Genomic DNA, 26,751 nt, shown 5'->3' on the forward strand with positions numbered 1-26,751 from the left:
AGTCCCCGAAAATCCCGAGACTTTCCCTTGTTGATCGTTACGCGAGCGCCGCGGAGGCTTGGCCAGCCTCATAATCATGCGCTTCAATACCACGACGTGAGGCAGATTAAAATCGAATTTTTTCTTGCTGGTCTGAAGAAAAGAACACCGCGTAAATAAAGAAACGTCACGCTCGATACCGAAACTAGTCAGTCAGCTGCTACTTCCGGTACGCGACATCCACTCGCAGCTCGATCGACGACGAGCCGGCTGTGCAGGCAAGGTCGTCAATTTGCGCTAGTCGACCCCGCTGCGAACGATTGGAGAGTTCAACGGGGGTGCCTTGTCTATGCGCTAAAATGTTGCGAGCTTGTTGCAGAAACGTTGTTTTCCGGAGGTAAGCGAGCTGCATATCCAGTCTTAGCGCAAGTGCGTGTAGTCCCATATACACTTGGTTGATCCCGTTGCGCCTTGAGCTGAAATGACACACATTGGTGGTAGCGCACGTTCTCGTTAATGGAGCTACAGTTGGCCCTTTTTAGTCTGCAGGAGGCCTTGTCACGTAAAGGTGGCACTCCTTTGCAGCCTGTCCGCGGTGCGCGCGAAGCACACGCTGCCCGACCTTCCGTACGACTACAACGCCCTGGAGCCCATCATCTCGGCCGACTTGATGCGCGTCCACCACGACAAGCACCATGCCGCATACGTGAACAACCTGAACGCCGCCGAGGAGAAGCTGGCCGATGCGCTGGCCAAAAGTGAGCGTCGCCTTTTCTGATTCTACGCACTCGTCGGCAGACTGCCTTCGGTTGCTAAAGAGCAGGTGAATGGCACGTGCGCCAAGAGTGGCTGCAGTTCAGCCTTTTCGACTTGTGAATGAATTCGTGGCGTTAATTCGGCTTCTTCTGTGCTTTTGCTGGCAGAGGCCCTGCAAGTGCTGCTCTTTACGGCTTTACAGAGCTGTTGTTTTTTTCTCTAGCTCCAAGTAGTCTGCAGTGCAGCAGACTCCGAGTAGCAGGTGCCGTTGCTAGCTTTGTGGCTAGCTGCCAAACCGGGTATAAAGCTCGTGTGGCAAAGGACCGACTTTTTAATTTGCCCTCGTAATGTCCGACGTGTCGACAGTGAGCTTACAGTTAACAGCATGGTTTCTGAAAAGGTTTCAACTTAAGGACAGTACAGTGAGCTATGGGATGGAAAATGACAAGTGTAGCATTAAAAGACAGGAAGAGGGCAGAGTGTGCCAGGGAACAAACACTGGTTAATGACATCCTAATGGAAATTAAAAAGAAATGGGCAAGGCATGTAATGCGGAGGCTAGATAACCGATGGTTGTGAAAGGTAGTGGACTGGATTCCAAGAGAAGGCGAGCATAGCAGGGGGCGGTAGAATGTTAGAAGGACGGATTAGGTTCAAAACTTTGCGGGGGATAGGGTGTCCTCAGCTGTAACAGGGCAGGGTTAATTGGAGAGGCCTTTGCCCTGCAGTGGGCGTAGGCTGATGATGATGACTGACGTTATTCATCACAAAAGGAAAAGTTTTGTGATTTTGCCTTGCATTACTTTATCCTTAGGTCTAGTCACAGAGATAATGTTTTGAGACTTGTGATTTTGTATGTGTGCCAGAGGTGACCAGGATCCTATGGAGCGATTGTAGATGTGTGCACCTGGCTGGGCAATATTATTCTCATTTCTTTTCTCTCCCGTTCTAATGTCTGTTTCTCCGGTGTTCTAGAGTCAAAGTAAGTTTCAGACAGCTTATCTCGAAGGTTCCACGTTTTATATTCAGCGTGGTCAGGAGCATTGGCCAGCCTGATCTTCGACTGCCGAATTCAGGTCATTTCAGGGCACAGGTGTCTCCACCTGAGAAATCCTTCACCTGTCCTTTTACTGCCCGATTGCCCTCATCACCAACTGACAGTATTTAAACCATTTGTAGTCTTGCTACAGCAGTTATTAAATAAGCGAAAGCTGCAGAGAGAGCGTCACGGACATTTAAATCGCCAAAGGTGCCAGCAGGGTTCATATTTGATTTTTTTAATTTTGTGCTTTAAATAAATTGAACCTGGCTTGCAGTTTCATTTTGTGTGTGCGCTTAATTTATGGTTTATAGTCGTACCTCTGCAGACTGAAAAACCCAAGGTGGCAAAATTGCTCTGAGGTTTGTTATTGTTTCTGAGATACAAATTTCTTTGGGTGTCGTATGAACAGCACTACAAGAAATGAAAACTCAAAATGTGTTTCAGAAGGGTGAAAATCACGAGCGAAATCACGAATCACGAGCGAAAATATCTCACCACAGCTAAGGCTTCAATTACACACTCGCAACCATCCTGTGAGTTATTTAAACCTCACATAAAATATGCACACCTGACTTTCAGGGCCGGTGTCTGTGTTCACTTTGTCTCGATGCAATTGTTCAATGCTGCCAGATATTACAAAATCATCGGATCATGCCATGGTACAGCAAACATGTTTCAAAGTGAACAATGCTAAACACCGGTGACACGAATGTATGTGATAGTGGGTTTTTTTTTTCATGATGGATGGTCAAGCGGGCAGGCGGGTGAATGCATGCTATGAAATTTCTCGTGTAATCAGCCGTCCTCCAAATTGATGTCCACTTTTCTGGAAAATAAATCGCCAGGCTTAACTTGGTTAAGCCAAGAATGCGTTGCATATCTCGATGGAGTTCCGTTCTGCTCCGTTGACTCGATAGGCTATTGACTCGATCGCCATTGAAGCTGCCCGTGTAGCAGCGCTCAATCGCCTTTGAGTTGATAGACTATCGGTTCGAGGGCCCTCGAAATGCCCGTGTGACAGGGGTATAAGACTGTCCCGGCGAAGGAGCGCAGCTCTTTTATACATATGGCGTGACGTCAATCATAGCGCAGCACCCCTAGCGGGAGGAGTGGGAGTCAGGTGGTGGCTGCGACCGCGCCAGTTGGGGCTCAGCTTTTCCTCCGTGACGTCACGTGCCGGCGCAGCGCCCCTAGCGGGAGGAGTGGGAGTCGGGTGGTGGCTGCGGCAGTGCGCGACCGCGCAAGTTGGGGCCCAGCGTTTCCTCCGGCTGTCGTGACGTCACGTCACGTGGTTTGGTGGCTGCCCGGCCGCGCCCAAGGGCTGAACTGAGTGATTGCAATATGCAACGCATAAAAGTGGATTCATTACGTAAGCATATGTGGTATATTGGTGTTTTTTCGTGCTGCACGTGACCTGAAGTTCAATAGCACATCACAGCCATCATTCGGTTGATGAAACCAAAACGGCATCAAGAAGAAAATCAATTGTAAATTATTTAGCGGTCGTAGGCGAATACCATGAGGGGCTTCATGTATACTAATGTCTAAAGCATCGCTTGAAACAAGAAAACAAAAGCAAAAATTTATCGTCGATAGTCCTTTAAGTAGCAGCTGGTCCTAGACAGAGACGTTACAGTAGAGAACATAATCATCGGTGTACAGGATGGAGTTTGAAGTTTTAGCAATAACACTGGACATGTTATTAATGTAGATAGTAAAAAGTAGCAGGCCCATTACAGAACCCCCTGATAAAAAACTTGAGCTGAAGATAAATGAACATAACACGAAAACTTGGCACTGGACTCTTCATCTATCAATTCATCTATCAATTCATCTATCAATTCATCTATCAATTAAAAGACACTACAGAATGGAGCTCATTGATTTGCTTGTTTTCTCGTCCGGATATGCAACGCGACAACGACACCAGCTAACTCCTTTTCGCATTCGAAATAACTGCTTTAAATACTCGTTCCTTCCACGAACTATTTCCGATTGGAATAACCTCACTAGCAATGAAGTGCTGCAGCTGTCGCTGACGTTCTCACAACATATCACCTAGTTTCTTTTTTGCTATTGCATTTGGTATTTCTTTGTTCTGTTGTATATGTTTAATAGTTGTATTCCTAATGGTGCAGAAGAGCTTAAACTTGCACTGTTATCTTTGTTTACTTTTGCCTGTTTTGTTAAACTGCTCAGTTTGTATCCCCACCCTGCTAAAATCCCAACACCGGGATTGCAGTATCAATAAATAAATAAGTGTGTGAATGCGTGTTCACGCACGTGTTTCGTGCTTTATGGCTATTCTGTTTTGTTTTTTTTACTTGGGTGCATCATCAAGGGCAGGTGTTTTCTGGCATGAATGCGAGCCGCAACAAGGGTCACCTGTACATTTTGTTTATTTGCAACATCACTTTACGCGTCTGCACTTTTTGTTTTCTAAAAAAAAGGGTGGGGTGGGGGACAATTGGAACAAAAAGTAACTAGTAACGTGACACTCACCTTACCGAAAAATGTTAACGTAAGTACGGTACCCGTTACAGTTTCGAAATGGTAACGGGTACGTTACTAAGTTACCGGAAAAAGTAATGCATTACCGGTAACGCCTTTAACTTGTAACATGTTACCGCCAACACTGTAGCAGGCTTTCTAGAGCGAAATTTTGTGAGGAGCACAACTGTGCACTCAGTTTTTTTTTTTTTTTGCATACTAAAAATGATTAAGAAAATAGATGCAAAATGAAAAGCCTATATCATTCTTTTGAAATATTGGAAGTCTAAGCAAAATACCTAATTACACAGTTGTGTGCTCTGGACATTCTCGATGCCGCATAACACAAAAAAAATTGGAAAAATTGCCTTTATTTTCTGCATAGTTTTCCTAAGCATCATAGTCATCCTTGGCATAAAGGTTGCATAACGTGCTTCATGCTTATTCCAGAAAAATTAAACTTGGGAGAGGTGGTCCCGTCCCAGCAGTGATATAAACTAGCGCCGTAAGTTTCAATGAAATTGAGCCAGTGGTTCATAAGTTCAGTGTTTAGTTGAGTGTCCCCATTTAATGCTTCTGAGTATTCATACAATGTGCAGTATCTGTACTGAATATGAGAAATATATATAAAAAATAGTTAATAGCCATCTGAAGCTCTTGGTAGTTAAACTACCTTCTTAAAGTTTATGCATTATTACTCCCTATCTGTAAAAGAAATATCAATGCCATTTTTGCAGTTTTGTAAAAGGAAGGAACATCAAAAATATACCAAAGGCACTCTGCAACAGTCATAGATATTATGTACAGATTTTCAGTCCTGGTAATGCCTAGTTATTTAAAACTAAAGTTGGAAAAACAGCTTGTGTTTCCACGATATCAAGCAGCATTGATTGCATGACCCTTATTTGTGGCTTAGCTAACAGAGGCAAGAGTCACCAGGAGGGCCGTACCATTAGGTGCCAGTAAGTTGTTGCTTCAGTGGGAACCATTTCTCTGCATATGTGGAACTGTGTGTCCTTCTCTTGACAGACTGCACCCAGGGCATCATCTCGGCCTCAGTGGCGATTAAGTTCAATGGGGGTGGCCACCTGAACCACAGCATCTACTGGACAAACCTCTCACCCAATGGCGGGGGGGAACCCACAGGTAAGGCTTTCATGTTTGTTTGTTTGTTTTTTTTTTTGTTTTTTCAAAATATGCCATGGGCTGCTGTCATGCAAAATAGCCCTTGGCACCATGAGAGGTGGAGAAACAGGGGAAGGGATGAGACTGGTGTGGTGCAGTTCCTTGTAATGATAAACTACAGCTCTGTCTCATCTTTCACTGCGTTGCCGCTGGAGCTGCCTAACCAGCCGACCATCCGTCACGCTACACCACTTTTTCTGCAACTCGAGACCGTTAAGCTGTCCCTTAAAATTGCCTATCGTAGAACTTGAGCTACAGGGTTTTGAAGCTGCCACTTGAAAAATGGAAACTTCCATTACCATCTCTGAACTGGCCACTTTATAACTCTTCACTGTAGTGGTTTAGTGGCTTTGGCGTCCGGCTTCTGGTACCAAGACCACAGGTTCAATCCTGGCCACAGCGGCCGTATTTTGGTGGAGATGAAATACAGAAAGGCCATGGGCTCTGTGATGTCTGCACGCATTAAAGGGGCTCTAATAAAGTTGTAGTATGGCTGGGATGTTAAAGCACGCCTCTTCACGAATACTGTCCAGCAAGAAATTTTCCGATGCGCTTTGCAGAAGCTGAGTTATCTATAGTCAGAATGTGAATTTCAGCATCTGCGCACCTTCCCCTCTCGCCACTTTTTTGCGCAGTGGCAGGTCGGTGCTTCTCCACTGGCCAGAGCTTCCTGACCCTTGGCAGCTGCCTGATGTCTGAAATAATGACCAATAGCCATCTTTCAACTTGTATGTGCAGGCGTGAACAACAGGGGAGAGTGCGAACGTGAAAAAGTCGCCAACTTTCGCACATGATTGTGGGTTCTCTGCGGCGTGTACAAGTGTGTTATTTGGCTCAGGTGTTCATGACAGCCCAATGCAGTGATTGAGCGAGTTGATGTTCTCTCCTCAGAAGATGTTTCAGGGCCCCTTTGAACAAGTCCAAGTGGTCTAAATTAATCTATGGTGGGCATTTTTACTGGGAAAGTGGTAAAGTCCTAAGAAGGTAGGGTGTCGGGCAGGGAGACACAATCTCTTCATTACTGTATACTGCCTTGTTATTCAGCGAAATAGTTTGTGAAGAGCTGGGAATAATACCGTAGTAATTAAGCCGCCGTGATGTCTCAGTGGTTATGGCCCTCGACTGCTGACCGAAAAGGAGTGGGTTCGATCCCATCTGCAGTGGTCACATTTTGATGCTTAAGGCCTGTGTATTGTGCGAAGTCAGTGCACATTAAACAAGCCCAGGTGGTCGAAATTGTCCGGAGCCCTCCACTGCAGTGCCCCTCATAGCCTGAGTAGCGTTGGGACGTTGAACCTCGTAAACCAAAACCAATACCATAATAATTTCAGATTTGCTAATGACATTGCCTTGGTACGTAACTCAAGAGAAGAACTGCAGGGCAGCGTTGAGTACACTCTTTAAAAAAAGGGACTAACAGGCGGCGAGAGGTTCGTCTTTTCGGGGACTAGCTGACCTGCCACTGGCATTCATTTTTTTCGGGTCTAACTACCAAGGGAATAACTGTTGATCCCCTTGGAAAGGAGTGCAACAGTTAGTCCCTGGGAGATACGTTTAATGAAAAAATGCAAACGAACCGTGATTTCCTCTGTAATTTAGAGCGGGATATTTTCCAGCAGAACTTGACACATATACTAACGATGAAGGAAACAGAAATAAACACACATGAAAACACCAGCATCCGAACGGACAACCTTTGCATTGGGAACTGAGCATGGATGTGACCATGCCACTGCAGCAGGTAGTATGAGGGAGAAAACAAAAGCCTTATATGCGAAGCGCATGCATTGCCTGTGTTTACCGCTCACATTTTTATCAAACGTATTACTGTTTAGGGCAAAGTATGGTGACTGATGTCCTATGCTTTTGGCCAAAAAAGAACTGCTGAACTGTGTATACATTACGACCGGTACTTCACGACCACGACAGTTGTTTTCCTATTGTTTTTTTTTTGATAAGGTGGATAAGGCAGCTGCACATTACAGCCTGTTGAAAACAAATATAGAAGACCATGGTTCACCATTTTTTGTTACTGGCAGCGGTGAAAGGGAATGGGCTGCTTGCCACTCGCCCTTTCACTAAGAGTCGCCGATACTTACACAGCATCACAGAAGCTCGTAAACAAACGGCAACGATATGAAACTACGTGTACTTGCTTTACCCTAACCTTTACAACTCCCATTAGAGACGTGTTGAAGTTCGTAGTGCTTGTTTGTGCAGTTGCACAGCTGCCGGCCGTTTCGGTTGCACGAAGCCTTTTTCTCACGCAAAAGAGTCTATCCGCTTCGCCACGGCAGCAGTGGTGCTCTCACTAGCCTTAAATGACTTCCTGCGTTTCAAGAATCTAGTACTATTGCAGTCAAGGCCTTCTCGCGCGTTTTTCGCGTGCTGCTATGCTGCGATTCAGCCCCCGTTAGTCTCTTTCTCAGCAGTTAGTCCGTGGAGTTTGCGCACAGCACACATTTGTGGCAAGAAGAGTGTCGTGAGAAAATTTAGGGAATAATGGGGGGTTTTGAGCAGTAAAGTTGTCTTTGCTCCACCCTGGGCCGTTTTTTTTTCGTTGGGTGTACCTAGATGTGGAAACCAGAATGGGGGTTCGAAAAATAAATAATAAAATAATGCTACAGTCTCTGAAGGGAAAGGCAGCAAAACACTGAGAGCAGTTAGAGAATATAGTAGCTGTGGATCTTGACAATTAGGGCGTAATATCAGGCAGAAAAACAATTGGCTGGAGCACACAGGGGGCAGGTACCCACGGGTCATGAGTAGCAGCTTACCAGTATCCACGTGCAGAAATACAGTCGAACCTCTTTGTAGTAAAACAGGTGAAAAATATCTTCGATATACAATTGAACCTGTTCCATATTTACGCGACTGTAAGTCGACCCTCCATATCGCATGTTGGGGGGGGGGTGCTCGTGGGCACATTTGAAAAGGAAAATTTGTTTCTGGACTCCTCATCCACACTTACGTCATCATCATCACTGCTGCGATCCCAAAGCATGTCATTCTAACGTCGTCGTCCTGCGAAGTGAACAACCACAGCACAACATCGCATGGAACAACCAAACATTTTGCCTTGCTGCAGCCGCCACACCTGCATCACCTGTTCCGAAATGTCGAACTTGCGAGCCGGCGCATAGTTGTTCATTTCTTCAGCATTGAAGAATGACAGCCGCCCTGAATGTAGCCATGAACGAGCACCAAACACTTACTTTCCCTGGAGCACAAATGGCTCTGGATGAAGCACTGTATTAAAAATGGATAAAACGTGGCTGGCAGTCAAGTGAAATACGTCGAACAGAGCCAAAGAGAAACTATGCACAAGCGGTGTCGGCTCTTCCATCTGCTACTGACACTTCCTGGCACCGCTGCCTTTCCGAGTGGTGGTGCCGCCACGATTGGAACAGCGGCCTTTCCATCTTTCATCTGCTACTGACACTTCCTGGCACCGCTGCCTTTCCGAGTGGTGGTGCTGCCACGATTGGAACAGCGGCCTTTCCATCAACTATTGACACTCCCTTGAACGCTGAGTGAGCAGTTGAAGGTAAAAAAAAAAAATTGAGAAATCCTTGCGAACAAGTATGCAGACAGGTTGTATGCTACTGGGTAGAGCTGTAGAGCAAACATAAAATTGCAACCACACTGTAGCATCCCTGATGTCTCGTTTGGCTCTCCTTCATTTATAGTGCCATGCCATGCTTCCGTTTCAATTGTATCCCCTCACTTCGGGTTTTGAAATTTAAAAAAATAGGTCGACTTGCAGTTGTGTAAATACATTATATATACCGACCAGAAAGGAAATCATGAAATAGTTTCATATATCAATAATTAAATATATAAAAATTGCAGTAGACAATTTTACCTGTAACCTAGATGCAAGAATACAGTGCACCCACACTTGCAGCAAAGTGCTGGCAGCTCATCACTCGCTAAGTGTTGTTAGGCTCAACCTATTTGGAAGGGGACTGTGCTTTAGAACTAACCACTGCCCATCACTAGATGTCACCAGTACACTTGTATGTGTCGCTTCCTTCGGCAGTCAAGCATGCCAGACGAGGGTCGCCACTAGGCTTTAGCTTGGCTCCATCGCATGACAGTAATCTGGCCGCAATGAAACGAAGACCAACCTTGTTCACGTCGTCACGCAGTTTCACGGTGCTAGTGCAGCCACCAGGTGCTGAAGGCCAGCCGTCCCCGATATCAGGTCCGTTCGATTCGCCTGCACCTCTTGCAATAGTTCTCATGGTGCTGCACGACACCATTCATTTAAAAACAGTGCAGACCTGGTTCCTTAACTGCCAGTGCCAATTTCATGCATCAACAGACTACTGTGTTTATTTCTATAATTTGCACACCCCTAACTTTTTAAAAAACTGTCATTTTTGAAAGAGAAACTTTTACTTGCATATTTTGGGCTCTGTGCTACTCCAGACTGCCAGCATTATAGAGTTTCTTACTGTACAGCAGAGGGAAAGCTGCCGGCTCTCCGCCATAGACGCCTGAGGCATGCCGGGAAGACAACACACCAGATTTACATCTAAGGTCTCCTCGATTTGGCTGCACTTTCTGCACTAGTTCACAAAAGTGCCATGCCCTTGCAGTGCCAGTTCTTGCAGTGCGAGTGTTGCCTGACACTAGTGCTCTCAGTGCAGCAACCAAATCGAGTGAAAGAGTGCAGAAACGTTCGTCTACTGCAGCTGTGTGCTGGTGTTTGCTGAGTGGTTTGATATATGCGCGGGGTTGTGCTAGTTGTATTGAACGCTGTGCACTTGTTTCAAGGGGCGTATCTCGTGGAGCAGCTATGAAATTTGTTATTCCAAAAGCTATAAATTTGATACCACTCTTTTTTTTGCATTGTGCAAAGTAGCGCAGTTCGACCGACACTCACCGAGTACTTTGAAGAGGGAACACACTTTGAATTCAAGAGGTTATTAGGCTTCTGCTCGAAACGACCTTTGAATTTATACACGGGATTCAGGGTGTTGCCGTTCTATCCGAAAAGTGACTGTGTTATCCGCAAATTGCAGAATAAAAGAGTTGCCTGATAATTTGGACTTATTTGCGCTCAACAACTCGTGTTCACTCTCGGCAGGCGAAAGCATGAGCTGATGGTGGCCTCGCAGTGAGTCATCACAAATGTTGCAATCACCGACTTATTAAAAACATCTCACCATCTGCCTCTCACGCAAATGCCCATTGCGCTGCGTGTAATAATAACATTTGTACACGAAAGATAAATGGTGCAAAGCAAGTGCAAGGTTAGACAGAAAGGCGAGAACTCGTACGCAATGCACCTGTCAGCCAGTCGCCTACGTGCGTACACACACATGCGCCCGTGCACACGTATGCACACTGTTATTTCAGCTGTTTGGTGAAGACACGGCACAGACGCCGCATCTATCACGGGTACACGGCCATCCCAACCTGGCCTCAACGCCAGAGTGTGGCATTTGACCTCAAATACCTCACCTCAACCTCAAACAGAATTTGGTGAACTCACTCAACCTCACCAATAAGGTTGTCTCCTCAGCCACCCTCACCTCATTTTAGCAGAGACCACTAGCGACCTCACTCAACCTCATATTGTGAGGTTGAGGTCAGATGCCAGACCTTAATAAATAAATAAAACTGCAATTTGTGTAGGCGATTCAAATTCTAGCCACCGAGAATACACTGAGTGAAACAAGCTGAAATGTTGAGAGTAGCTTGGTAACAACTAGTTATGGCATTTAAAGGTGTATAATTATTAGATATGTGGTGTACTGTGACCGAAGGTGACCGTTTTGACCCAGAGGCATATCATTTTGCTCGTTTCAATCTGTGGCGCTCTAGCTTGGGCTAAATGCCGACAGGCGCCACATAAGCAGCGAGCCATGCAACCTCGACTGTTGCATACCACTTTTGCAGCTAAGAGTACATGCAGTACAAGCTACTATGATCTCATTAAGGTCGTTTTGGAGGAATAATTGGTCAGACGTATTATTAACGGTTTGATAAAAAACACATTCATGAGCAAACATACAAATTTTACAGGACACACGCGACAGGAATTATGGTCAATAAGGCGTGACAGAAACGAGTCGCATTCATTTATATGTATTAGCGGCTTTTTAGTTGTATATTCAGCTGTTATTTTTATTATTTATCAGCAATGCCCACTTTTTTTTTTAAATTACACTTGTGAAAACTTGTAGGCCAGAGCGGCAGTAGGCTGAAATGCGTCTTTTGTATCAGCTCGCCCTTCTAACTCCGCCTAAGTGAAACCTCTCTCTCCTCTGCAAAGCATCTGAAGCCTCTGCAAAACGCCTGAAGGAAAGTGTACAGTGCTGCCGATCCTCTGCACAGCAGCTGGCCACCCTAACTCTTGCCATGCGAGAAAAGGACAGGGAAAGAAAAGAATGATGCCTAATCTAGTAAACAAATTATCATCATCAGCCTGACTACACCCACTGCAGGGCAAAGGCCTCTCCCATGTCTCTGCAATTAATCCTGTCCGTTGCAGGCTGCGCCCACCCTGTGCCTGCAAACTTCTTAACCTCATCTGCCCACCTAGCCTTCTGCAATCCCTGCTACACTTGCCTTCTTTTGGAATCCACCCCTTTACTCTTAAGGACCAGTGGTTATATTGTCTTCGCATTACATGCCCTGTCCAAGCCCATTTCTTCCTCTTGATTTCGACTAGGATGTCATTAACCTGCATTTGTTCCCTCATACACACTGCCCGCTTCCGGTTTCTTAACGTTGCATCTATCATTTTTCTTTCCATGGCTCTCTGCGTTGTCCTCAATTTAAGCTGAACCCTTTTCATTAGCCTCCACATTTATGCCCCGTAGGTGAGTACCGGTAAACAAGAATCTCAAACTAAAACGGCAACTGCCGGGCAACAAAAAGGAGATGGCAGCTGTGCGCCTACGAACTGCACTACACAACGTCACTTTGTAATCGGTTCAATTCACTAATTTTGAGGGAAAAAAATGAATGATTGGATTTATGCGACACCAACCACGAATTTTTTGCTTATGATCAGCCCATCTGCATGCAAAATGTGGCGGAAAAAGGTAACACGTCGTTGGTGAACTGTGTGTGATGTAGCGTCTGGAATATATTTTTTCAGGTTCTACAATGTGAACTCCGTTCCTTTTCATTTATTGTTTTTAATGCACTGTTTTCATTTTGTGCTTGCCGTTACATGTACTAGACCCTTTTTTTTCCCATTCATTGTTTTACTTCATTTTCGATATTTAGTGATGTCAGTCCCACCCTGACATGGCCCTTACCTTTGGGCTAGCAGCATTGTAAATAAATAAATAGATAACAGCAGCGCCTCCATGTGGGTTGCCTCACCAGTGTTCTGTTTTCCAGTCACCGCCATAACAAGCGAAGGGCAGGCAAGAATGCACAAGGCTCGGGTATTCAAAGGCAGCAATCTGGCCTGTCGTCTCCTGGCCTGCTAAAGTGGCGTACAGCACATTCCGTGGGTCGACATGTTCAGGCAGAAAATTTACTGCAATGGCGGAACCATCCCCAGATGACAGGCTGATGGCTCATTCCTTGGGTTGACTGAGAATGCCGATGGCACACTTTCGAAGTCAACAAGACTGTACGAATGTGCGTGGCACTGAGCTCGTGGCTACGTAAACCAAGCATCTGTAAGTGCTCGGCCACAGTCGTCGCGAGCAGGGAGGTGTGGGGAGACGCTGGAAACGAGCAGGGCACAAACACTCCAAGGGGTAAAGCCGTCGCGGTGGCTGAGTGGTTACGGCGCTCGGCTACTGACTTGAAAGACAGATTCGATCCTGGGCCGTGGCGGACAAATTCCGATGGAGGCAAAATTCTAGAGGCTCGTGTACTGTTCGATGTCAGTGCACGTTAAAGAACCCCAGGTGGTCGAAATTTCTGGAGCCCTTCACTACGGTGTCTCTCATAGCCTTAGTTGCTTTGGGACGTTAAACCCCCACAAACCACTCCAGGGGGTGGACCTCTGGCACCACCGAAGCTAAAAACAACCTGCGACATTCCTCAGAGGAAAAGAACGCAACCACCCACCTAGACAAAGCCGCACATCTTTGTTTTTGTATATTTACAATAATGTAAGCTTAACTCAGGCTGTTATAGTTCGACCCACCGATACACTTCGATGGAGTCAGTGCACTGGCTACCACCTTTTCTGAACGGCCAGAGCATCCTACATCTCATCCAAGCAGGCTGTTCATGAATATGTAGAAAATTCTTCGCAAGCTGTCTAGTAAGGGGGATTCGAAGCCAGTCGGAAGCATTACAATGGCCAGCAAGAAGTTTGGAGGAATGGAACTGAATGTTTCTGTGAAGCGCAAGATCGACGAGTACAGATGACAACGTAGTGGCGTGTGCTGCGGGAAGGCCTTCAATCTGCTGATTTACTGCACTTATGAACAAAAAAAAAGACGCTGCCACCGTCTGGAAGATGAAGTAATGAGCGTTAGCGACGCCTACTGCCACCTATCGGAGAAATTACGATCATGTGATTAGTTTAATCTACATGTCTTTTTCGATAGATCTGGTCAGGACAAATGGTTTGGTACCGGTCCCATTTGTGTGCGTCTACCCGTTGTTGAGTTACACCCCCCTCAAGATACGTCCCAAACCGGAATTTGCTTCATTTGGGAGGTCAAGGTGCACCTAGAATTCGGCTTCTGGTGCGATATGTTTACATTTCAGTTACCTATTATTTAATCATGGTTTTATTTATATACCATCACCATAAGTTTGACCATTCACTCGTAGGCGTTCTTCTACGCAAGCGTGTGTGCAGAGTTTTTAGGTGCATTGATGATTTCTTAATACTTTAAGAGCTTTCATCTAACGACTCCTTGCCTGTAGTTGCAGAAGATATTTTAAAGGCTTTTAAAGCTTCTTCCTGCTCTCTCAACTTCACCCATGAACTTCCTAAGCAACATTCCAAGTTCTCAGATCTTCAACTAACCTTTTTGACAATGGCCATTTATGCTGGATGTTTTCACCTAGGAGCAAGAAGGCAGTGTTGCCTTTCACATCCGCACATTCAAAGATTGCGAAAAAAGGAATTGCTATGAACAGTTTATGCAATGCTCTGGAAAAAAGCTGCCACCACGCTATGAAGAGCAGCTTTGAAAAACAACTCCTACGTTTGGAGGCAGCAGGGTTTCCAAGAGTCATCCGAACAGGGTTAGCTGAATCCCTTCTTCAGGGGGTCAAGAAGAAAAAAGAGAATGAGCAGGGTTGATGTCGTTGCCGATGAACAAAAAGGTTTTGAAGTTCTGCTCTATGTGCACGGGCTAGCTCACAACATCAAGAAAATTGCAGGAAAGGAGGCCGTTAACGTTATATTCTCTGCTCTCTGCAAGCTCTCGGGACTGTGCTCGCGTGTATCACAAGGCAATTCGAGAATTCTCAGTTGTACGATGAAGCATGAAAATTTTTTCACAATATGTTGCACAGGCATAGTGTATAAGTTTCCCCTGACATGCGAAAAGGTTTACATCGGCCAAACAGGCCGCTGTAGCAGTGAACAGCTGCGTGAACACTACAACTCATTGGGTTCTACTGATGGGCAAAACCTGCCTCGCCATTGTTGTGAGTGCGGCTGCTACCCGCTGTTTGGCAACGCAAGCATTCTTGGCAGAGGCAGGGAGAAAGGAGAACGTAAATTTTTGGAAGCCTACCGCATCAGGTTGCATGGTGAAGATTGCGTTATCACAACTTCGGTACGCCTGCTAGAAAAAGAACTTGTTTTCTTGGCGCGCGGGCAATAGTTTTGTTGTTTATCTATTTGATCTCACTGTCCGGTGATGGTTTTGGTATTGATGCGCATATCCTGTGAGATGTACTGGGAAAATGTCTCGTTCAATAAATCACAGTTGATAGTCCAGTCATTAGACGTTTTTAGCACACCGGAGACGTACTAGTGGATACGTATACCGGTTTAGCGGACCCCTCCTGCGCACGCGCAGTGGCTCCCCCTGAGCCCAACAATGCCACTGCGCATGCGGAGCTCCCGTGCGTAAACCCAGTATACGTCTCCGCTAGTATGTCTCTGGTATGCTAAAAACGTCTATTGTGTTGTGAATTCCCCCTCTTGTCCCTCGTCTATGTCTGGTTTTTTTGCCTAACCCGCCATTTTGTCCCCTGGCGTCATAATCACGTGGTTCCTCTTCTATCTGCCATACTGGACCATGACATCATCAATGGCAGCCGAATTTAGCCGCCATCTCGATTTGAGATTCCAAAAATATGTCGCCATCTTTGAATATGACGTCATATTCATGTGGTTTCACTTCTGCCCGCCATGGTGAATTTTGACGTCATCATTGGCACCCAAATTTGGCCGCCGTCTTGGATTATGGCATCATAGCCACGTGGCAGCCTAAGTCAGCCGATATCTTGGATTTATAAGTGATGCCACCAATCAGTCACCAATTGGATGTGTCAGTGACGTCACCATTCAAGCAGCAATTCGATATACTAATGACATCACCAATCAATCACCAATTGGGTTGCTATATCGGTTTACTATGGGGGCCGCCATCTTGAGAAGTACTTTGGTTTGGGCTACAGTCAAAACTCGACTTAACGAAACCCGATTTAACGAAAATCTCGATTTAACGAAGGTATCCTAATTCCCCCTCAGACGCCCACAGGGTTCAATGCTTTGACTAACCCGAAATAATGAAACCGATTCCGTGATCTGTCCCGATTTAACGAACCTTTTTTCGAGAAATAAAGGTGAAAAAGTGTTAATTTTTGGTCTATTTTGTAGACAGCACCCCAAAATTTATTGATTGCGAGTCAGCGGTAGCAGCGCGGAGCACCTTCATCCCGTCGCTTTTTTCAAACTGCGCGGCGCAAAACGAGTATTAATTTTGAGTCCAGCTCACGAGATGGCGCCAGCAGTAAAAAAGTTTCGTGCCACATTTCATAGATGGCGCTGTTGCAGTTTGCGTGTTTTTTTTGTGTGTGTTTGTGTGTTGTGCTCTGTGTTCGCTCTTGTGCGGATTTCCCCGTGCCTTTGAACGCACGTCTTTGTCAAGCTCAGCTTGTTAGGCCTCCATCAGTCTAGCCTTGCTATCGTGAACGCGGACGTGGTGTGTGCGAGCAAGCGCGCCGCTAACCCTCCTGACTAGCAGATGGAGCCCTGCAAGAAACGAAAAAGGCTTACCCTGGACGAGAAAGCGGACATAATTCGTGCTGTGACAAGTGGACAGAAGAAATGTGACGTGGCTGCATCACATGGCATTCCAGCGAGTACTCTCTCCACAATATTGAAAGGGAAAGATGACATCCTCCGCGCCACTTCGTCGGGGAATCTCTCGCGCAAAAAAACGCTGAAGACCACTCCTCAAAGCAAAATGGAAGAGGCCCTCTTCGCCTGGTTTATGGATTTGCGGGCGAAGAATAGTATTCCCGTGAGTGGAGACCTGCTCCAACAAAAAGCTCGCTCTTTCGCGTGCTTGCTGGGCGACAGCGAGTTCAAGGCAAGTCCCGGCTGGCTGTCGCGCTTCAAAGAACGACACGGCATCGTCGGGAAAGTGCTTAGCGGTGAAGCGAGCAGCGTAAGCATGGCTGTAGTCGGCGACTGGCAGTCTGAAAACGTGCCCGACATTCTGGGAAAATATGCCCCCAGCGACGTCTACAACGCCGACGAGAGCGGTCTATTCTACCAAATGCTGCCTAAAAAAAAACACTCGCCCTGAAGGGGCAGGCGTGCCACGGCGGCAAACACAGCAAACAAAGGCTGACTCTTTTGCTGTGCGTCAACATGGACGGCACCGACAAACGAAACCCGCTTGTCATCGGAAAGAGTGCGAGGCCGCGCTGTTTTAAAGGCACCAAAAAGCTTCCTGTGAAGTACGTTGCCAATTCAAAGGCGTGGATGTCGCGTGCCATTTTCGCTACATGGCTGAAGGAATTTGACAGCGACATGTGTCGCCAGAAAAGGAAAGTGTGCCTGTTGCTGGATAACTGCACGGCCCACTACGTTGCAGAGGTCGAGCTGACCAGCGTGGAGCTCCGCTACTTCCCCCCAAACGCAACGTCCGTGGTTCAGCCCTTGGATCAAGGGATAATTAATAGCGTGAAGTGCGCATACAAGCGTCGAGTCGTCAACAGCGTTCTCCTCAACCTGGAGCTGAAGCGCGAGACGAAAATAGATATTTTTATGGCGGTTGAGATGGTGGCGGCGGCTTGGAGAGCATTGAGGCCGTCGATAATTGTCAACTGCTTCAGGACTGCCGGTTTCGGTACACTAGGCCCTGAATCTGCCGAAGCTGGTCCGGACTGCGCGAGCGCCGTGCACGAGGATGAAGATGCCTGGGAACACCTTCGCTCAGTGGATGAAGTGCCCACAGGCATAAGTTTCTCAGACTACGTGAACGCCGACGCAAACGCAGTCACAACGGAAGTTTTGACTGATGCCGATATGTTGCGGCTTGTAGGAAGCGTGGAGGGGGTGACGGCTGAAGACGCTGCCGACGACCCTGCAGGTGCCGAAGCTCCCATGCCGACACCAGGTCAGGTGATGGATGCTCTCGATCTGCTGCGACATTTTGCCGGCGCACACGAGGGGACGGAAGACGCACTGGACGCACTTCAGACCTACGAGAAATCGGTGCGGCCATTGCTCACAAAGCGCACGCAGGCAAAGATCACCGACTTCTTTGGCGGAAAATAAATTTGTAGTCCCCTCGGGCCTTTCTTGTCGAGTAAGAATTTTTGTTTCTTTTCATACGCGCTAGCGGCGCCGGTCGTGGTGTTGCCGCTACCCACTCGAAAGTAGCGCGGGGGGTCATGACGATGACCATACGGACCCCCAAAGATTGCGCTAGTTGTATGATTACCAACTTTGGCGCCAATTTGTCATTAGCTGTGTGGCTTGCCGTCCCGTCGGCGGTATTTAAGGAAGATTGTTGCGCCGCTAGCCGAACCGTCCTTTGGGTCGGTGCTACCGGCGTGAATTCGTCACGCGCGAGTGCGACGAAAAGTGAAAATGGTACGTGCTAACCGATACGACCGCGATAAGCTGGTACGGTTTATGCGGATGCAAAATGCATTATGTTCAATGGGTGCTCAGTCGGGGACTTGACTTTATTACTTTTAAAACGAAAGTACTGTTTAAGCGGGTACGTTTTAACGATGTTTTACTGTAATCGAATGTACTGAATTATGTGCCCAAGAAATGCCTCATTCAATTTAACGAAGTTCTCGATTTAACGAAATAATTCACGGCTCCCCTCAACTTCGTTAAATCGAGTTTTAACTGTAGTTGGTTCATAGCTGTAGATGATGTCAAGACGGCGCGAAAGGAATAAGGACAAGAGAAGCACAAGAACACAATGCCTGTCTTGGTGCCTGTCCTGTTGTGTTCTTGTGCCTTTCGCGCCATCATGACATCTACCGCCATCTTGATTTCCTCGGGCTTAGAAAACATCACACCGAAGGGAGGTGGTAGCAGACCACAAGAAATCGAGAAACCTGATGAGTAAGAGCTCATGCTCTTAAAATGCTTGGATTAAATACACTCATTGAAGAGGGCTGCCATGGCTACTGAGTCTCCACAGACAATGCCTCAGTTTCTTCAGGACAATGGTGACCAACAGTACGCCCTTGACACAGCTCAGTTTTGTTTACATTGAATAATAATGCTCTCCTCGGTATGCACGGAAACAAACTCTCATCACCAAACTTACATAAGTGAAACAGCGCGAAAGAAGAATCCCGAAGACAAAACGAAGAATGGACAGGAAAGAGTGCTGAACTGACAACTGAATTTTATTGAGCAAAACGCGCACAGTATAGAGGAAGGCAGTAGCATAGGTAATCAGATGCAGTCAATGTCACATGGCTTAAAGGGCCATAAAAGCGATTAAGGGCACAACAGGGTGACAAAGCTTAAAGACGATGGAATCTCAAAAGGGATGGTAACAGAATGAAAATGTACACTGGATGTCTATATAACAGTTAAGGTCACATAGTGTAAAGAGCCATAAAATTGATACAAATTTTGAATAACAAGGTGACAACAGTAAAACCGATAAAAACTGACAACATGAACTGTACACAAACATATATACACCGAATGAATGTGATAACATATGGCTAAGAATGCAAAGACCTGAACAAATAAAGAACGTAGGCCGCCGCAGTGGCTCAGTGGCTACGGCGCTCAGCTGCTGACCCGAAAGAAGCGGGTTTGATCCCGGCCGCGGGGGTCGAATTTCGATGGAGGCGAAATTCTAGAGGCCCGTGTACTGTGCCATGTCAGTGCACATTAAATAACCCCACCAGGTTGCCGAAATTTCCTGAGACCTTCACTACGGCGTCCATCATAGCCTGAGTCACTTTGGGACGTTAAACCCCATTAACCAAACCAAACAAACAAAGAACAATAAAACAGCAACACTCAAAGATTCGAAAACGGGCAGTTCGCATTAAAATTTAACAATGTTCTAAAAAAGCAAGTTAATTCCGTACAATGATTTCGATGTGTCACTGACACAATCTAAGCCCTTTCTTTTTATAAAGAAGGCCTCCTTCAGCTCCCGGGCAACACTTTCTCTATTTCTATCCAGAAAAAGTTTCACGTAAACGAGGCATGCATTTACAATCTTTGCAATGAAGTGCTAGATTGGATCCTGTGCCTTTTTCAAGTGAGCACTCGTGTTTCCTCAAACGTTCGTTGTACGGAAGTGAACTTGTGTTTTTAGAACACCATTGTTACATTTTAATGTGGACTGCACAGGTTCAAATCTTGAGTGTCACTGTTTTATCGTTTTTTATTTGTTGTTCAGGTCTTTGCATTCTTAGCCACATGCTCTCACACATTCATTCCGTGTATATATGTTTATCTACATTTCATTTTGTCAGTTTTTATCAGTTTCACTGTTGTCACCTTGTTATTAAAAGTTTTTATCGACTTTATGGCTCTTTACGCTATGTAACTTTAACTGTTATATAGTCATCCAGTTTACATTTTCATTCTGTTACCATCCCTTTTGAGATTCCCTCGTCTTTTAGCTTTATCACTTTGGTAAGCCCTTTACTCCATGTGGTGTTGACTGTATCTGATTACCTGTGCCACTGCCTTCCTACATATTGTGCGCGCTTTGCTCAATAAAATTCAATTGTCAGTTCAGCGCTCTTTCCTGTCCATTCTTTGTTTCGTTTTCGGGCTTCTTTCGCACTGTTTCACTTGTGAAGAATGGACCAACTAGCCCAGCAAAAAGTTTTATCTCGTCACCAACTTCTCTTCGTAATAAATTGGGCTTGTTTTTTCCTTATATTCGTTGCTATGGACGACCCACTTTATGGAAACTTGTTGATGGGGACATACCGTAAGTGTCCATATGAACGGCACAATGACTCACCTTGCTCGTCTGACGGGTATAATACCCTTGTCACACGGACACTGTAAAGGTACTTTGAACTAATGCTCTATTACTCTTAAGGACGAACGCGCGCTGCCACACGGACGCGCCAAAGGACACCTAGCTCAAAGAAGCTTCGAAACAAGGCAGCTCGAGTTCGTCCTTTGAGGCTTCAAGGGAGTACTCTATCTCCCAGCGAGTTAACAGCATAAATAAATTGAGAAAAGAAATGTTCAATTTTCGTTTTATAAATTCACTTCTTAAGATTAGTGGTGGTTTAAAATATAAGATCATTTGTTTTGTGGCAGTCTCACCACGCCATACTCTCGTTCCAGATATACGAGCGAGTTGGGCTCAATGTGGCCAGCACTGTGATGTTTTGTTCTGTATTTGGAAAATCATGTCATTATTGCAGTTAAAATTGCGTTGCTTTAACATAATACGGTTATAAAACTAAACTAAAAAAATGTGACATTTATGTATTTACATGTGCAGTGAGGTTTGCAATTTAAATAACGCTTTTCGCCGATGAGGGCGCTAAAAACTTCTTGCGAAGGTCGTTCCGCGACCGTGTAGCACGGACGAACTCCCTTGAAGTAGTGCTCCTTTGGGAGCGTAAAGGAGCATTAGTTCAAAGTGCCTTTAGAGTGCCCAATTGACAGGGGTATCACACACGTTTATATGGTATGTCATCTCTGTATAGGGCACACACGTCTTGCACACAACTTCCTGTTGACAAATGAAGACAAAGCTATTTGTGAAAAATGTGGAGATGACCTAACAGTTAATCACATTTTATTAGCATGCACAAAAGTTGAAAAACTAAGAAAAGGGTGTTTTACCAAGTTTTATAATAAACACATTCCTTTACACTCGATGTTAATCTTGGGAGAAGATGCAATTGTCGACATATCCTGTGTGTTTATCTTTTTAAGAAGAACAAGTTTCTTCAACCAACTCTGTTTTTACCCACTGCTTTGCTTCATTTTTTTTTATACACATCAGCCGCCTTCTCATTTCCGGGAAGAAGGCTGAGGTGAGCGGCCACCATTGGCTCTGCGGAGATGGATATAGCCAGTTCATCATATTCAGGTTGGACTTGGTAAGGCAGGCAGTGTTTGACAACCACTGGATCTTTGTGGGCACTCTTAAACTGTCATTAGCAATGCCTTGTAAAGTCGCTTTCTCCCCTTTTGCCTCAACAACCAGGCGACCTGCTGGAGGCCGTCAAGAAGGACTTTGGCAGCTTCGAGGCCCTCAAGAGCCTGATGTCTGCCCGTGCGGTGGGGGTGCAGGGCTCTGGCTGGGCCTGGCTGGGATACAACCCAAAAACCCAGAGGCTGCAGGTGGCCAGCACCTTCAACCAGGATGCTCTCGTGGATGCGGAAGGCAAGTGCCAACCTTAGGTGGAAAAATTGTGGGCGGCATAAAAGGCTTACTCGGGTGACTTAATCCACATCATCCATCATCAGCCTGACTATGCCCACTGCAGGGCAATGGCCTCTCTAATTAACCCTGCCCTGTCTTGCTCGTCTGACAGGGGTATTACACGCATTTATACGGTACGTCATCTCTGTATAGGCCACACACACCTTACGCACAACTCCCTGTTGACAAATGATGACAAACCTATCCTATCCTCGAAAACCTATCCCCGCAAGCATCTTTATCTCATCTGCCCACCTTACTCTGCGGCCCCTTGTATGCTTTTGTTCTCTTGGAATCCACGCCATTGCCCTTAAAGGTGCACTAAAGAGGAATCTGAACTCGTATTTTTACTGCGGGAACTCTATCTACACACTCCAGGCATTCTTAGAAACTTCAAATTATTGTCCTGTGCGGCTGATTGCCCTAATCAAATCGGATTAAACGTCCCAGCTCCCGCCTTTTTTTAACTCAATGCTGTAGGTAGGCGGAGTCAACCAACGTGTGGAGTGCCTTTTCAGCCAGTCCAGTGGCGACTTTGCTTTCACTTTTATTTTGTTTTTTAGGTTTCTGTGAACAGTTTCAGTCACAGACAATATAGCCGCAAATTAGGCCCACGTAAATAAAGATGCACATGGGCTCTTTGATTTACGTATCACTCCGCCGATGGCAGAGCGGCAAGCCACCGCGAGACTGGCTGGCGCGTTGGTTGACTCGTCCTACCTACCGTGTTATGCTAAAAAAAAAAAGGGGCGGGAGCCAGGACGTTTAATTTGATTTAATTAGGGCAATCGGCCACACAAGACAATGATTCGAAGTTTCTAAGAAGGCCCAGAACGTGTAGATAGACTTCCCGCGATAAAAAGTCGAGTTCAGATTCCCCTTTAGTGCACCTTTAAGGACCAGTGGTTATCTTGCCTTTGTATTTCATGACCTGTCCAAGCCCATTTCTTCCTTTTGATTTCGACTTGGATGTCATTTATCCGCGTTTGTTCCCAGACCCCACTCTGCCCTCTTCCTAATTCATAAAGCAGGAGGCTGCCCTTGAACACCAACTTTTTCTTCTTGAGATATCTGAATGAAATTTTCAGGGTAGACTCACAGCACAAACATTTGAAGAACTAAGTTTTATGGAGCTGTGCATGCTGGTTCTCAAGTTATAGGAGGATGTCAAAATGGCTCACATAGGTTCCTTATCCTATGCCTGGAGAATTTGCAAAATGTGTTGGGGCTGCGAAATTCATCATGGTCATTCCTGGATAGGTACCTCAGGGCAAGACAAGGCCCTTTTTCTAAAATTCCTTGCTGAAAAATTTTAGCAAAGCACTTAATTTAGCATCACTGATTAGACCTGCATTAGCTAACTTTTAGTTGCTTATCAGAAATTCCAGACAAAATATCTTGAATAAATGAGACTATCTTACCCTCAGAAATTTATTCAGGTATAGAAAAAAATACCTAATGAAAATCTAATTGCTCCAGTTACCATCATATTGATAATATACACATTCACTAATCTATAAATTCGCTTTGCATCATATAACAGCATCGTAAATATGTTCCTACAGGATGATGAACAAATTTCGACCTTAAAAAAAAAGGCACCGATGTGATGAAGTAACTTATTGTTTTTGTTGTTTGTGTATGTGTTTTTAACTGTACAGAGACCATGCTGCTGAGTTATTGTGGTGATAATGTGTGTATAGCTTATTCATGTCTTCTCTTCCTTTTTAATTTATTTTTTAACTGTAACCTGCCATCGCCATGTCAAACTGCTACGGGTGATGGGAGGTTTGTCAAGCTGCATGCGAGGTTTTTTTTTATGTCCTTAGCCATTCTACCTGACTGGACAAAAAAACTTATCTGAACTGAGTTGTAGCACTGGGAGGTTCAGTATCGGGACCCATCGCTTGAAACTTTCGTCGTGTCGCTGGCATGGTGCCAAGTTTGTCCTGCACAGCAGCAGGTTGTGTCTCTTTGCCGCCTAGGTCTCTTCGGGCATCAGGAAATGCATTTCAAAGCGAACTGTTGACAATGTGGATAAGGGGCAGATGCAACGATATATTAGTGGGTACATTTTCTTTCAAGCAACTACAAGGAAAGATGTAAAACTCAGAAACTAAAAAGAACTGTGACTCCGAGCTTTCCTGACTGTCTGTAATACCAGGCGTCTCACCCAATTTGTCCCGCAATTTCTAAAAGATAGGTTTCTTGCGTTACAGAAGAGCTCATTTCAGAATAATATCAGTGGTGTGGTGCATCAGAATACAGCTAAAACATGCTAACTAGTAGGCTCATTAACTATTATACTGAATTGGTAACTTATTGACTATATTACTGTTAGTCAAACTCCCGATTTATTGAGAGGGATGTAGCCAACCGTAAGTAATATCTATATCAGTTTTTATAATTTGGAAAGTGCAGTTGTCCTTCGCATTGTGGCCCAACAAATTATGCCTACAGCACACCAGAATACATGCGGTTTCGAAGACTTTGCTGGCGAAGCAACCACTCCAGTGCACGTAACTCATTGAAATTTCGAAAATTTGCTGGACCACAGTGCCGGTGGTAACTGGATTTTTGAAATTATAAAAACTGATATGGGCATTACTAGGACCTGGAAGTTAAGGCACTAAATAACTCCGATATAGGCTCGCACTTCGGCTCTAAAATTATGAAATTGGTGCTGTAAACCAAAAATACGCATTTTGAATAATACTCGTTATTTATTACCAATGCGTCTTGGTTAATGTGTACTTTCTGTCCACTAACTGTATGTCATCACTTGTCACTTGATACTGTTTCACACGCTTTGTAGAAAAGAACAGTTCAGGCACTTGAACAAAATGTCTCGAAACTGTGAAACCCACTGCCTGCTATGAGCGCCTCTCAATGCCTTTTCTTTCAGCATGTCAACATGAAATAAAATAGCTGATGAAGCAAACGTTCTGAAAGGTTGCTCAAGTCAGTGTACCACATTCTCGAAGCTGTAGGTGAAGAACTGGCCATTCTCCATGGAGGAGTGGGTGACCATGGTCTTATAGTTGTTCTGGCCAGTCTGTGTGACAGCCAGCCATCCTTTTTTATGATTGGTGGCAGCCGTTTTGTTCGGAAGTCAAGAGGACAAGATTTCCGCAGAGTGCTTGTTCAGCCCCAGATGTTGTGTGTTGGGTGTAAACGCCCACTTGTTTTTATGTTCTTTTGTTGGTGGGACCATGTTATGTGATCCAACTATTGTGCACAGACTGGGGTTGGTGCCCTTCTCTTGCTCTTATTCCTTTGCGGCATTCCCTTGAGCTTCACTGGGCTCAAGGGGAAACAATGCAAGCCCTGCAGGAAACAGAGAAGCGGGCATTGAAGGTGCCGTCTACAAAATACTGTTGTCATGTGGCCAAGCATTTATGCTTAATCTGGTTTCACATAAGCTCCAGTTAGTAACTGGAACTTAAGTGGAATTCTAAAAAGAAGTTCTACTTATATAAGTGCAAGTATGTGAATGAATATCATTTATAGGGCTCAAGTATAAACAAAAGCAGTAGCGTACTCACTAATGTCGATTTCTCTTGGCTAAATAAAGGCAAAAAAAATTTCAGTGGCATATTCAGGAACAGCTCGCTCAGACTGTCAGTGCGGAACCAGTCAGCGCATACGGATTGGTGGTGGATGAGCTCCCAGTGCTCCGGTAACGGTAACACGGCATGCTAAAGGTGCTTAATATTGAAGCTTACTATACGGCATCCGGAGTCTGTGGCTCATGCGCGCCTTTGCTTGCTCTCAGTGAAACGGCAATCGATATAAGAAAGATTTTGCATGCACCTGCCTCTATTTATTCATGCTTTCTCCTGCCTAACCACATCAGTCTTCTCCAAAAGAAACCAGTTGCTAATCTGCACCTCCATTCCTCTTTGTCCCCTGGGTTTCCAGTTAGGGGTAGTTGTAATTAATCATTCCCCTCCCATTACTTGTTTAGGGCTGGTGCCACTGTTCACCATCGACGTCTGGGAGCATGCCTACTACCTGCAGTACCGGAACGTGCGGCCTGACTACGTCAAGGCCATCTGGGACATTGCTAACTGGGACAATGTGGCCGAGAGGCTGCAGAAGGCACGCAGCCAGTGAACCAGTATGCGGTGGTGGGGAGCAGCAGCAGAACCTGTAGTCCCTTTTTTGTAATGTTACGTGGAAATAAAGTGTAGACAGTGAGGGCACATGTCACTTTTACATCTGCTAGCAGTGGCCTTGTCTCTACGGGAAGAAAGAGGACGAACATGCGGGCGAAGAAGGGATTGTCGAGCCACCGTGGTAGAGGCTAGGTAAAACAAAGAGCGCGTAAAAGGAACTGCCCAGACCGCCGCCGTTCCGGCGCTTTAGTTAACTAAAGCGCCGAAACGGCGGCGGTCTGGGCATGGTTGACAGGGCTTGGCACATTCTCCGGAGCACTGGGAAGGTGGGGAGGGCGCTACTCGCCTGACGTCAACTGAGTGTGAGCGAAAA

At 45.6% G+C, this 26,751-nt stretch overlaps 1 protein-coding gene across 2 annotated transcripts; it reads left to right on the forward strand.

The window, feature by feature from the left end:
• The first annotated feature begins 201 nt into the window (after positions 1-201).
• On the forward strand, positions 202-26,478 carry Sod2 (superoxide dismutase 2). Of its 2 annotated transcripts, none has more exons than XM_077629581.1 (5): positions 202-376; positions 529-737; positions 5,297-5,413; positions 22,042-22,221; positions 26,228-26,478. In XM_077629581.1, exons 1-5 carry the CDS (start codon positions 339-341, stop codon positions 26,374-26,376), a joined length of 693 nt encoding a protein of 230 aa, XP_077485707.1. In that variant the 5' UTR covers positions 202-338; the 3' UTR covers positions 26,377-26,478. The 2 variants fall into 2 exon arrangements, with proteins under 2 accessions (XP_077485707.1, XP_077485706.1); XM_077629580.1 differs by having other exon boundaries at positions 565-737.
• The last annotated feature ends 273 nt before the right edge of the window (positions 26,479-26,751 follow it).

This window comes from Amblyomma americanum, chromosome 7 (genome assembly GCF_052857255.1).
Source record: "Amblyomma americanum isolate KBUSLIRL-KWMA chromosome 7, ASM5285725v1, whole genome shotgun sequence".
Classification (NCBI taxonomy): domain Eukaryota; kingdom Metazoa; phylum Arthropoda; class Arachnida; order Ixodida; family Ixodidae; genus Amblyomma; species Amblyomma americanum.